Raw genomic sequence first — 14845 nt, 5'->3', positions numbered from 1 at the left:
TTGTTGGGCCAAGGGGACCTTATAAAGAAAAGGGGTTCGCTGGGCATTGGTGTCACTGGGGAGGGGGCAGAGGTGTCACTTGCCCCCACAAATATTATTTGTCCCTTCCCCTTAAATTGTACAAAAATACCTTTATTTTTGTTTGTTTATTGAAAAAAAATAAGAAAAACAACGAAATTCTTCTCTTGGATTTTGAAAATACATTTTAACCCCTCCCCCTAATTTTCGTGAGCTGACGCCTCTGCCCCTAAATATTGACTCAGAAAATTTTTCTTTCAAATGGTTTGAAACTTGTATAAAGTTTCTTTGGCCAACGGAAGCCCAGTTTGCAAAAAGCAAAAGATATTGGTTCACCTGAATATTTGGTCCAAAAAGTACCTACAAAATTTTTCCTTCGGAAAAGGTTTAAATTATAGCTATGAATCCTTGAACAAAATGGAGCCTAATATACAAAATTTAGTTTTGGAGCATGGCTACCTCCAAAAAAGGAAACCCAAAAAGAACTAAACAACTTTTTTTCTAAATGGGTTGAAACTTTCAAAGATTGTTGTTGGGCTAATCGGACAATTTTGGTTGGAAATTGGCGGGTTGCGTAAGGAGCCTGAAATGAACCCGAAAAGTTTCGTTTTTTGTCGATTTGAAGCTTGCAGTTCCTTAGTCGATTTGAAATTCCTTAGCCGATTTGAAGTTTTTTAGCCAAGGGGGTCCCTAATATGATAAAGAGCGCGTTGCGACAATTTGGCTCCTAAAAGAGCCAAAAAGTTCATTTTCTGACTGTAGATTTGAAAAGTGTAAGAAGGGTTTTTTCCCAACATCTTTAAAGTTATTTGTAAACTTATACACAATGCAAATGAAGCTCAGTTGCCAAAATATCAAAAGCTACGTTAATTGAAAATTGTCATGCTTAGTTTTAGAACTTTTTCCTCTGCATAATTAGTACTTAGTTCGCAATTTCTGCAGGGTAAATTGCAATTTTTTAAATTCTTCGTTTCATTCTTAGATTTAGCGTTAAATTTAGATGAATTTTTAATTGTGTGACGATTTGGCAGCCAAACCACTATAACATTAACTTACAGTGAAGAAATAAATGATTTACTTTGAAAAAATGCACAGACAACTGTTGAATTTGTTAAAATAGCCTAACTTGTATTTTGAGGTAAACTTTTTTCCTTACATTCTGAAAACAATGTCTGGTAAATCTTGAGTGGTTGGCCACTTTTTAGAAAGCAAGCTAAACAAATAAAAATGGTACAATTAGATTCCTTGGGCTATTTTGGTAAATATAAACATGACTCCTTTACAGACATAGCCTAGGTGAAAGATGAATACACTACATGATGTTTTTTTGGTCAATATCTACCAAATCATATTATTGAATTAGGACTAAATTTAATGCACCATTTTATGCCCTTTTTTATGCTGATTAAAAATAAGATAATCTTTTATATCGGAATTTAATTACCGCCCCCCCCCCCCTATATATGTCCCTTCAGGGTTAGGTTAGGTATAGCCGATAGGGGGGGGGGGATGAAATTAATTTCCAATAGAAATGATTATTATATTTGTAATCAGCTTAAAAAAATGTATTGAATTGTGTATTCACATTATTCCTAAATCAATAATATGATTTGGTAGATATTTACCATTTTTTTGTGTCTTTTCCAAATTTAATAACTGTCTTGCTAAAAAATGCATCCTCTTCCCAGTAATGGTCCCAAATCTAAGACTTAAGATTATATTATAGGCTAGCTTTTCAGTTTTCAAAAATGATACTTTTCAGTATCATTTGGTATCCAGCACATCTGAAATTATTTAAGCAAACATAGGTCCAACAGCTCTAATGGGTCATGAAACCTGTTTGCAAAGATAAAAATTCAAAGCAGTAGAGAAATATATTAGTTAGTGTTATTGGCTATATTGGAGCATTAGGGAAAGGAGGGGGTACAACTACAAGTAAAACAATTATTAGGTTAGCCTATATGGTAAAGGTCTAGAATAGAATCTCTTTGGAAGGAGTCATGCTAGAACAAAAACAGAGACAATATTAATTTGCTAATTTCATGTTCATTTTTAGGCAAATTTTCTCATTAACTCACTAACAAAATAGCTAAGAAATAGACACACCTTTAGAATCTGAATTTCATCCTCTATTCAAAACTTAAAATAACAGTAGGCTATACCTATTTCTTGTCTCCTAATTGGTAAATATATAGGCCTACCCTCAATTGTTTGTATATAATGAATTTTGGTAGGCCTACTTTAGTAGTAGCCAGCAACAAGCAAGATGTTAGGCTATATAGGGAAGATGCTTAAGAAATGCTTAAGGGGGGGGGGCTTACCTGGCCTAATCAACATTTTCAATATTGTATAATTGAAATCTCAAGACAAAATATCATAGGCAGTAGGCTACAATAGTACTGCCTAAGCAAAGAGCAGTGTGGGCACAATATATTATTTATTTTATTTAGGCCAGGGCACTTCTTATAGAAAGTAGCCCCCTCTCCCTGCCCATGTCATATTTTCGCCAAATGTATCCAATATAAATTTTGAGATAGCCATGTGTTCAAAAATAATCAAAGATTTCATAACACGGCCTTTGGGATTGACCCTGAGTATGGGGGTAAGGGTTCTAAGTTGTGCCCAGGGGAATATAAGGGTTTTATGAAGGGGTGGTTGTGTGAACTTTAGAGAAGGTTCATTTGATTGGAAATGTGTAGTTCTAGTTCCATTTTAAGAGTCAAGCATAATGGAGAAGAAATAGCCCCTCCCTAACATCCTCTTCTCTCCAAACACAGATGATCAAAATTGTGAGATAGCCATTTTGTAACCAATAGTCCAAAGAGAATATAACAACATATTCAGTAATCAAATATAAGAAATATTTAGGCAAATGTTGAACTAAATAAAAACAAACTATGAGCATGCGGACTTTCAAAAAGGTGACAAAGCAATATCTCAAGAACAACTTATCTTATTGAGTTAGACCTTTAAGAGTAAGTTGTGGGGATTTTGAACTAGGCAAAAAGCACTATGTGTATACTTTTAATACTACCACTACAGTTATTGTAACTAATGATGCTAAGATTATTAAGGTAAAACTTTTAAGAATTATTTAGGGGAGTTCAAATTAAACAAAAAAACTGAATGCATACATGTTTAAAAAAAGGCATATAAACAATATCATAGGCAGCACCACTCTATAGTAGCTAGAAATATCATTGAAACATTTAAAGAAGCTATTTCAATTCAAAATTAAAAGTTCTAGTGTCTTTTCTAAGAGCAAATGAGATTGGAAGGCAATCAGCCTTTTCTCAAGCCAGTTTTTTTCCCAAAGACATCCAGTCAAAGTTTTGAGACGACTATTTTGCTCAGCATAGTAGAACAGTCCAGAAACTATGTCTTTAGGGATATTGGGCATGTCCACCCCCCACAATTGTGCAATTGGCCCATTATGCTATTTAACTAAATGCTACTTTAAAACTAAATAAAAAAGTATTGTGTTTGCAGTTGCCAATAAGACACTTCAGTAATATATTGAGAACGACTGGGGGTATTAAGTTGAAGCTTTTGGGGCTACTACTGTTACTACTTCTGCTCTTGCAATTTAAATAAATAAATAGAATGTAAGTGTATCCAGGTTGTCAAAGAGCATAGATAGAATATTTTGGGAATGATATTAAGTTTTACTTTTTCAGGTCAACTAAAGGAGGTATCAAATTAAAAAATACTATTTGTGTCAGGATTAAAAATTGTTGAAAAAATTTCTCCCAACATACAAATAGCATCCCAAACTGTGGATTCTTATAGAAGAAAAACCAAAAAGATATAAAAAAAACCATGAAAATGATTATGTCAATAAAAAACAAACAGAAGTTAATTAAAAAAAATCTTTTTTCACAAAACAAGTTTTTCAAAGAAAAGCAAATTGCTCCAATAAGCCAAAAATGGGCAGAAATGAAGTCAAGTAATTTTTCAAGCATAAAACTACCACAAATCACTATTAATAAATAAATGAAACTCAAAACAAACATAATTAGAATAAATAGTCGAGTCAAACTCAAAACGAGCAAAAATTAACATTAGTAGGGCTGATAACCCCCATGCCTTCTCAAGACCAGAACATATTTTGCGCTGTACTGAAAACAAATTATTTTTAATTGTTCACTTTTTTTACTTAAATAAATACAAAAAATTTAAAACTTTAAGGAATAAATATCAGTATAGGTATATTAAACTCTCAATTCATGGTCATTTTTTTTTTTTTTTTTTTTTTTAGTAAAGCCTAAATTATGTTCTGGTGTTGAAAAGGTATGGGGGTTGTCAGCCCTATTAATGCTAATTTTTGCTTGTTTTGAGTTTGACTTGGCTATTTATTCTAATTTGTGTTTGTTTTGAGTTTTATTTATTTGTTGATAGTGATTTGTGGTAGTTTTACACTTGGAAGATTATTTGACTTTATTTCTATCCATTTTTGGTTTCATGGAGCTCTTGACTTTTCTTTGAAAAACTTAATTTGTGGAAAAAGTTTTTTTTAAATTAATGCAAATATAAGGCAGCATCATTCAGTCAGTGTGGAGGTGGCTGGAGACCCCTTGCCCCCTGGGCACCCATGCTAGTCAAATGGGTTTCTTTCAATAGAGTATTGGATTGCAAACCGTGGTTTGTCACTGCCTTTGCAATATTTAAACTTATTTTTTGGGGTTTAGGGGGGAAAAAGGTGCCTAGGTTAGGTTATATATTTAATATATGCTATGCTTTAGGTTTGGAATTCTCAATGGTACAAGCCTCTTGTGGTAAGGTAGGGTCCTCAAGCTGTAGATCACATACTGCTGGATGCTTTCAAGAAGTTGTTTGTCACTCTTGAATTGAGGTGAGACAAGAGTCATACCAAATTCCAGTGTTGGCTGTACCATAGATGTGTAGAGCTTTTTTTATTTATTTATTTATTTGTTAATACGAAAATACAGTAAACTATATCAAGATTGTTGCACTAAGCAATTAAATTTTTTTTTTATAACATGTTGGTTGTGGTTGACAAAAATGTTCTTTTGAAAATGCTAAGGCATCTACCTGCATTTGCAGCAGTTAGGAGGATATGCTGATGGAACTTCAGCTGGGAGTCAGCCATAAGCCCCAAGATGCTCTTCACCTTCTGATGTTAGATTATTTTGGCTGGGGTTATTCAATGTGTAATGTTGCTGACAGTTAGTGTCCTAGGTAGAGCAGCTTGTATTTTTCTGCATTATACTGCAGCAGCCATTTATCTGACCAGTTTGCAAGGTTATCAAGTTTGAAGGTTTTTTTTTTCTTTTTTGAAAAGTGTAAGAAGAGTATATGTTCCTTTTATGTACTCTCTCTTCCTGGGGCTTAATATTAAAGTTGAGACCACACACATATAGTTGCTAGAAGCTAGGGGGTGGGGTGGGGTGTAGAAGGTAATTTCTTAATAGTTTTTGCTGCAGTCCATGATGACTAAGTCCAGATTACTAGGCATTCTCAGATGACTGGGAATGCTCCAGGTCAGGGTGAGACTGTAAAAGGAAATTAACTTTCAGGGATGACAAAATAGGGAGCTAAGTGTAGAAAACACACTACCCTAAACCCAATTAACTTTATGCATTAGTGAGTTAATTGAAGAGTTACCCCTTTTTATGGTTTTGTTTTTGTTTTTGATAATTTATACACATAGCCAAGGGTTCATATAACCCTTGGCTATGTAAAAAAAATTACTTACTCTAGAATTTTATTGTTATATGCTAGCCTATTTAAATACAATTATTCTGCTTTATAACATTTTGCTTAGACTAGATGTATCCATGATAGGGCTTGTCTATGATTTAGGCTCTTTGTTTCAACTTTAAGATCCCATGTCCAAGATTAGGCAACATATTCTTATTTTAGGTTCAATCTTAAAGTGTGTGTCCATGATTAGGTTCCACTGTTGACTATTAGTGCATTTAAAATTGCTATTTCTGTATATGGCTGAAATACAAAAGCTAATCACATACCTGTTAAGAAAATCTACACATATCCAAGGGTGAAATAATCCACTTTTTAGGTGGTATGGTAAAGATTCCATAGTTATTTATCCATTGAAGTGGTAATTAGTTGTCCAAGAACTAGATGTCTTACCCTAGATAACACATTTTTTTTTACTTCATTCTTATTGCAGAAACTCCAGTCTTGGCTGCTTAATTGGTTTTTATTTTGACTTACAATTTAATTGGATGCCCCATATGACTGAATTTAACCTTAAGGTAAATGGTTAATGTTGCTTATAGGATAGAAATAAAATAGAAAAAATATATACTGTTTGATTCCCCATTCAATGTTCTTTACAAAGATTAATTACAAAAAAAAAACCTTTTTCCACAAAACAAGTTTTTCAAAGAGAAGTAAAGAACTACATTAAACAAAAAATGGGCAAAAATAAAATCAAATAATCTACCAAGCGTGAAGCTACCACAAATCAGCATTGATAAATAAATGAAACCCAAAATGAACAGAAATTATAATAAATAACCAAGTCAAACTCAAAAGGAGCAGAAATTAACATAAGTTGGGCTCAAAACCCCCATGCCTTCCCAAGACCAGAACAAAATTTGCACTTAACTGAAGAAAATATAAATGTTTTTACTTTTATAACTTTAATAAATCAAATAATATTAACATTTTGATTACTAGCCTAAATATCAGTGTATATATATTAAAACTGACAATGCACATTCATTTGTATTTTTTTCAGTAAAGTGCAAATTTTGTTCTGGCCTTGGGAGGGCATAGGGGTTTCAAACCCAGCTTATGTTAATTTCTGCTTGTAACACCTTATAACACCTTATATGTCCCCAGGGCATACATTACAACCCTTACCCTAAGGGCTGTTAGGGTTGTTGTCATCCTATAAGAGCTAATTTCTAGAACTTTCAACTATGTTAAACAAAATGGCTATCTCAAAATTTTGATTGGTTGTGTTGGGGAAATGGTGGGTGTGAGAGGGGCGTTAGTTGCTCTCCAATCACTTTCAACTATTAAAAATGGCACTAGCCCTTTCAATTTCCAATCAAATGAGCCCTTTTGAAGTTTCTACAACAGAACTTCCAATAAAAATCTTATATGCCCCCAGGGCATAACTTACAACCCTTGTCCTGAGGGATGGGGGGGGTAATTCTCAAAGACCTAATTTCCAGAACTTTTTACTATGTTGAACAAAATGGCTATCTGAAAATTTTGATTGGATGTGTTTGGATGAATGGTGGGCGTGAGAGAGGGGTTAGTTACCCTCCAATCATTTTTGACTATTAAATAGGGCACTAGCCCTCTCAATTTCCAATTTAATGAGCCCCTTTTGAAGTTTTACAACAACCCTATCTATAAAAACCTTATATGCCCCCAGGGCATAACTCACAACCTTTGCCCTGGGGGCTCTGTGGGGTTTGTCATCCTTAAATACATAATTTCCAGAACTTTCAACTATGTTGAACAAAATGGCTGTCTCTAAACTTTGATTGAATGTGTTTGGGGAAATGATGGGCGTAAGAGGGGGGTTAATTACTCTCTACTCACTTTCGACTGTTAAAAATTGCAATTTCAATTTCCAATCAAATGAGCCCTTTTTGAAATTTCTACAACAACTTTCTATTTAAACTTTACATGCCCCCAGGGCATAACTTACAACCCTTACACTGAGTGCTCTGAGGGGGTTATAATCCTAAAAAACCTAATTTCAAGAACTTTCAACTATTTTAAACAAACTGGATATCTCAAAATTTTGATTGGATGTGTTTGGGAAAATTGTGGGCCTGAAAGGGGCAATAATCGCTCTTCAATCACTTTCAACTATTAAAAAAGGCACTAGCCCTTTCTATTTCCAATAGAATGAGCCCTTTTGAAGTTTCTATGACACCGCTTTCAATGAAAACATTATATGCCCCCAGGGCATAACTTACAACCCTTGCCCTGAGGGCTGTGGGGGGGGGGGAGAGGGGTTGTCATCCTTAAAGACAAAAAAGTCCAAAACTTTCAACTACATTGAATAAAATGGCTATCTAAAAATTTTTATTATGTTTGGCAGAAAGGTGGGCATGAGAAGAGGGTTAGTTGCCCTCAAATCACTTTTGTCTATTAAAAAGGGCACTAGCCCTTTGAATTTCCAATCAAATGCACCCTTTTTTCAAGTTTTACAACAAAGATTTCAATAAAACCCTATATGCCCCGGGGCATAACTTATAACCCTTGCCCTGAAGTCTATGGGGGAGTGTCCTGCTCAAAGGTATAATTTCCTGAACTTTGAACTATGTGGAACAAAATGGGTATCTCATAATATTTATTGGATGTGTTTGGGGAAATCGTGGGCATGGAAGGGGTGTTAGTTGCCTTCCAATCACTTTCGACTATTAAAAAGGGCACTAGCCATTTCAATTTCCATTCAAATTAGCCCTTTTTTAAGTTCCTACAACAACACGCTTTATAAAAACCTTATATGCCCCCAGGGCATAACTTACAACCCGTGCCCCGCGGGCGTGGGGGGGGGGGAGGTTGTCATCCTCAAAGACCTAAATAGTAGAAATTAAAACTACGTTGAATAAAATGGCTATCACAAAATTTTGATTGGTGTGTTTTGGGAAAAGGTAGACGTGAGAGCGGTGTTAGTTGCTCACCAATCGCTTTCGACTATTAAAAAGGGCACTAGCCTTTTGAGTTTCCAATCGAATGAGCCTTTTTTAAGTTTCTACGGCAGTACTTTCTATAAAAACATAATAGGCCCCCAGGCCTTAACTTATAACCCTTGCTCTGAAGTGTGGGCGGAATTGTTCTCTTCAAAAGTAACACTTCTGTCTGAATATGAACTTCAACGAACATAATAGCAGTCTCAAAATGTTTATTGGATATACTTGGGGAAATGGTGGGCGTGGAAGGGGTGTTAGTTGCCTTCCAATCACTTTCAACTATTAAAAAGGGCACAAGCCACTCCAATTTCAAATTGAATGAGCCCTTTTCGAAGTTTCTACAACAACTTCTTTGATATGAAGTGCCCTGCTCTAAATGAAAAAAATAATAAAAAATACATTGTTCTTGTATGCCCCCAGGGCATAACTTAAAACCCTTGCCCTGAGGGTTTGGGGGAGTGTCCTCCTAAAAAATATATTTTCTATCTGGAAATCAACTATGCTGAACAAAATGGCTATCTCACAATTTGATTGGTTGTGTTTGGGGAAAGGACGGACATGGGGGGGGGGACTAGTTTCCCTCCAATCACTTTCGACTATTAAAAAGGGTACTAGCCACTCCGATTTCCAATCGAATGAGCCCTCTTCGAAGTTTGTATGACAACTCCTTTGATACAAAGTGCCCTGGTATGGAAAACAAAATAATACATTGTGCCAACATTGCTCTTTACTTAGGTAGCACAATCGCGCTGCCTATGATAATGCTCACTGCTGCTGCAATTCACTGCTGCTTTTGAACATTTCATTTCCACTTTCTAAGATAGTATCACCTAAAATTTTATTAAAGATTTTTAATATAATTTCCTTTGTTTGACATGTTTTACTATCAATCCTGAGAATAAATTTAGGCTTTAAAATTGTTAAAAAGTTTGGAAGAATAGGAAGATAAGTCCGCAAGCCAAGATAAGAATTTTAGAAGCTGAATGATTAGAATGATTAGAAGCTGAATGATTAGAAATTGATTGATTGATTGAATTTTAGAAGCTACAGTGATGACAGTGGTCAAATATGGATCTGAAGCATGGGCGTTCCAAAAACCAGATGAAGATTTGCTAGATGTTTCTAGACAAATTGCCTACAGATTGTTTGGGGTACCTGGCTGACTGACCATGTCTCTAACAGTAGGCTGTACGAAGAGTTTGGTTCAATCCTGCTTTCCAGGGCTATAATGAGAGAAATGTTGAGATAGCTAGGGAACATTCTGCAGATTAAGGATGATAGATTACCAAAGATTGTCCTTTTTGGACAATGTTTAGGTCTAAATGGAGAGCAGGTTGTCCACAGTTGGGGTGGGAGGATGTCATAAAGAAGGTTTTAAAGGAAATACGAACTTCCTAGGAGGATGTAAAGAGTTAGGATTTGAGTAGATTGGGATGGAAGAGAAGCATGCCTAGCTGTGTTGACCTCAGGCGGCTTGATGCCCTGGTGAGTTGTTAGTAGTAGTAGTAGTAATAGCATGAAGAAATAGCCATCCAGAGATTTAGTACTGGGCAGTATATTAATGTACTTTATTTTGTTTTGGTCTATAGTCAGAAGAGGGTGCTAAGTTATTTTTCAATTATTGATAGGTGAATACTGCTTGAATTTGTTAGAAGTGTTAGGGTTGGAAGATGTGTTAATTTGATGGGTATTAGAGGCTATAGTACTGTCTGGTATGTCAATCTTTTGAGTAATTTTTGGCCTTTACTTCGGCTTACTGTGTAAGCTGGATTGAATGTTACAAAAAATATTTCCTTCTTAAGGATAGTACCTACTTAACAAATAAACTTGAATTTTGACTTTATTGAATATAAACACAACTCCAGGGACTGATCAATGATCCTTAAGGCCTAAATGCTCATTACAAGCCAAATAATGAGAATATGAAACATTTTTCATACCACTTAGTAGCCTGCTATAGCTTCAAATGTCTTCTTAATAGATGTATTTTCACTTCTGACATTGTTTATAAATGATGCCACTCTTTATTTTGATAACACTAGACAAATAATTTAGTAATGTATATTTTATTAAAGAACTAATTTGATTAAACTGACAATTTTTCGAAGCCTAGCCTGCATGCAGATATTACAGACCTAGTGCATGTTTTTTTCTAGGCATTGAAATTTAAATTTCTGTGTGCCAAATAGAAAAATTAAATTTGGAATGATCAGAATATACCTGTCCCTGGCATCAGGGGCGTCCTGAGGCTCATTTTATTGGGGGACGATCTTCTTAAATTTTCTGAATTGCTACCTCATTTATGCTGAATTTTCTGCAGAAGTCAATTTTTTTTCCAAATTTCAGCTTATTTTGCAAAATTTCTGCCGAAATTTTCGCCTTCGGCGAAAGTTTTACCGAATGCCAAAAAGTTGGGGGGTGGCGCGCCCCTCCACGCCCCCTCTCCCCCTTGGGACGCCCCTTCCTGGCATACTAATAACAATAAGAACAACTAACTCCAGCACCAAGCTATCTGAGGCCAGTATAGCTGTGCAAGCATCTCCTCCACTCCAATCAGTCTAAAGCTCCACTCTACCCCCTCCCATGAAGTTCTGGTTACCTTTAAGTCCATTCTTATTACCTTGTACCATAGTTTTGGATCACCTACTTTATATTTGGTCCCGATGTATGGCCAAAAAACACAATTTACCATAAAGGCAGAGATCCTATATTACCCAAAACAACAAATGTTCGCGCAGGCAATTCATGTTTAAAATCAAATCAGATAACATTCACAGGCAAGCATCACTCAAATTCATATAATAAACTGCATCAAGACATTCCTTAAGCTTTATCTTTTGGCCCTAGAAGCAGGACAAATGATTAATTGTGGACTATTCCTTTTGATTTACTTAGTCTATTGTATGCTTCTTCATTAGAGGGTTCTCAAAGTTAGGTCTAAATGTCTACAACTCATATCTGCTCATGTCTGAGTCAACTTGTGTCTACAACTATCAGTTGAATTCAAGTTTTTTTTTTCAGTGCATCATTGTATGTTGAGTACTGTAGTTGTTTTCAGGAACAACTTTTATAGCCTTTTTTTGTCAAAATTACCTGCAAAATGTGGCCAAGAACTCTTTTTTTACTTTCATTATAGCCATAAACAATGTTATTAAACACAATTTCTATACAGCCCTTTGTTTATTGTATGGTTAGTCAAATGGGTAACTAAAGCTGTTCTTAGACAATTCCTCTGGTAAACATTTAACATATTTTCCTTTGCCTTTCAAAGTACTCAACTTTCAGAGCTATATTTGACCACCGTCATTAACATGACTTCCAATATTCTAATCTTGATGTACTTACTTATCTCTATATTGTTCTAATTTTTTTTTTCCAGTTGCAAAAATACCCTCTACCTTGAATAGTCTTTTTTCTTACATTATCACTGCATCCTAATTGATTAAGATCAAGGGAAGTTAAACTATTGATTTAAATTGACTTTCTTATTACCTACATCACATATACACTCTCAATTAGGCCTAGTTTAAGTAACTTATTTTTCTTAATTATTCTTCACCATTTTTATTTTTCTCTTATTCACTCTTCTGTTCTTAAACCAATAAGAGTTTTGCAAAACTATTTGTCAAAGATTTAGCAGGAATTTTGCCTCATTAGTCAGTTCAGAAAATTTATCCAAGTTTAAAATTTTTGGGTACTTGTTAATTAAACGAAACACACTCAAGGATTATGCTTAGGTTAGATCTGAGAAAACCAGTTTCAGGGCCACAAATACAAGTGACAGAGTAGATGAGCAATGTATAATTTGGTCTATATATTTGCATATTAGGCTTTTTTTCCTTTATATCCAACAGGTATTTGGTCACATTTTGCTTTGAATTTGCTTCTCTTTGACTTCAGGATTTTTTCTCTTTAGATTTTAAGCCAAAATTGATTTTCTGTGAAATTTAGAACCTATGCTCGTTTAACAGTTCAAGTATAAGATATAAAACGTATAACAAGTATACCATATAAAAATATATAAAAACATTTTATATGTTTTTATAACATATAAAACAGATTGGAACCTAAAAGCGTGCTCACTGACTTTGCTCATTCACTTACTCACTGACTCACTCACACACAGTTTGTGATTTACTGAAAACAAAATACGCTTGAAATTTTTTCACCTTTCTTACTTTCATAAAGGAAAAATTATCAAAACCTTAACGAAGGAATGTCAGTATATGTCTATTAAACTGACAATCCATGGTCATTTTTTTTTTTGTAGTAAACCGCAAATTGTGTTCTGGTCTTGTGAAGGCATAGGGGTTATCAGCCCTACTCATGTTAATTTTTGCTCGTTCTGAGTTTGACTTGGCTATTTATTGTAATTCCTGTTCCTTTTGAACTTCATTAATTTATGGATAGCAATTTGTGGTAGATTTACGCTTGGAAAATTATTTTACTTATTTTTGCTCATTCTTGGCTTAATGGAGCTCTTAACTTTTCTTTGAAAAACTTGTCTTGGGGAGAAAGTTTTTCAAATTAATCTCAATAAAAAGCGACAAGAGCCTAGAGTTTTGCTTATCCGTGTGCTCTTTTTAGGGCATGTATTTCATCTGACTAAAACAGGGGGGGGGGATTGGGGTTTCAAAGTATCTTGCCATCACCAGAAGGGAAAATTGGATCCTGATTTCCTTGAAATTTTTCAAGATTTCTTAGAAATACTTGGATCCTGATTTCCTTGAAATTTTTCAAGATTTCTTAGAAATACTCTTCCGATGCATATAAATTATACATTTATATAATTGGATCATCAATTTTACATTATGGGAAATTTTGAAACGATAATTTTAGCATATTGGCTACCCCTCCAGATAGTGTAGCACACTGTAGAATTCTTTCGATGGTAACAATCATCAAAATAACACAACTTCTTATCAAAACCTGAAGTTTTAATAATGTAAACTTTGATTTGCCTTGGATATACCTACCTACACCCCTTCACACGAGCAGAGTAGGGCTAGAAAAGGAAACTCCACTGAAGTGAGGTCTTTCGAGCTTTTGGGCCTTTGTGGCCTCAGCCTTGACTCAGTTAGGGTATTCCGCCCCGTAAAGTGAGATCGAGGGACTCCCCAAACTTTGCAAAATTTAATTGTGAAAGTTTAATTTTCAGTGATTCCAGTGACTGGCGTGGAAAAGGTCCGACACAATTTGTCTCTCCCCAAGGTTGAGTCTGTATAGAGCCATCCCTGGCTGGAAAATAAACATTGAGTTATGATAGTTTCTTTTTTTAGGTTGACTATGGAAGACATTGAAAGCGTTATTACATTCCAATTTCAAGCTGGCCTAGTAAGGGACGTGGTTATTGCCTATCCATCAAGCTTAACTTTAAGGTCATTAAAAGAGCTTGCATGTGATTTCGTTTCGCGCAAGGTGAGCCGTTTTCTAGTTGTTAGGCTATAAGGTGATTTTTAAGATCTGAAAAAAGATAATTAGCGAAAAGCAACATTACAAGTCAGATAAAAAGATTCAGACAATTTTAATATTCAAGAAAGGATCTTAAAAACGAATTGTCTGATAAATTTCGATAAAAAATTCCATTTCTTAGACCAGTCATAAAGTCCAATATCTATGCTTTTGGGGAACACATGACACACACTATCCCAGGGGCAAGGGGGTAAATTATGCAAATTGTTCATTGTTTACCAATAAGTTTTATAGAGAGTAGTCCAGGCTGGTGGACATGTTTGACCTTAACTTGTTTGACCTTAACTTAACGAGTCAAAACGTGAAAAGTTTTGACTTGTTATATATATATATATATATATATATATATATATATATATATATATATATATATATATATATATATATATATATATATATATATATATATATATATATATCTATATATATATATATATAACGAGTCTAAACTTCGCACGTTTATATCTTGATCTGAACTTCTTTCGCGAAATTTTAAATTAATACTCTGGGATATTTATGGTCTCGTATAGTTGGAACATTTGATTCCAAAAAATGCACTTTTTGAGGCTTCAGGAAAAGTTTAAGAAACTGAAAGCTTTATCGAGAATTTAAACAGTGTCATTCATCTCATATTTTTTGCTTGTCGGCATTTTGGTTTTATGAGGCCGAAATAATTGTTTTGTGGTGAAAAAGTGCTAAAAATGGCA

At 34.6% G+C, this 14845-nt stretch overlaps 1 protein-coding gene across 1 annotated transcript in view; it reads left to right on the top strand.

Annotated features, from left to right (window-relative positions):
- The first annotated feature begins 1069 nt into the window (after positions 1–1069).
- The window catches only part of PKD (serine/threonine-protein kinase D3), a 177902-nt gene continuing 164126 nt past the window's right edge, over positions 1070–14845 (top strand). Inside the window, exons 1-2 of the mRNA XM_089092070.1 lie at positions 1070–1156; positions 13946–14084. Coding sequence (XP_088948196.1) covers positions 13953–14084 — 132 coding nt within the window. The 5' untranslated portion in view covers positions 1070–1156; positions 13946–13952. The remainder of the gene's footprint in view (positions 1157–13945; positions 14085–14845) is intronic.

This window comes from Artemia sp. Qi Xiang Cuo, chromosome 7, assembly GCF_049724085.1.
Source record: "Artemia sp. Qi Xiang Cuo chromosome 7, ASM4972408v1, whole genome shotgun sequence".
Taxonomy (NCBI): Eukaryota; Metazoa; Arthropoda; class Branchiopoda; order Anostraca; family Artemiidae; genus Artemia; species Artemia sp. Qi Xiang Cuo.
The sequence above is the reverse complement of the archived record's forward strand: the minus strand, read 5'-3'. Positions and strand labels throughout refer to the sequence as shown.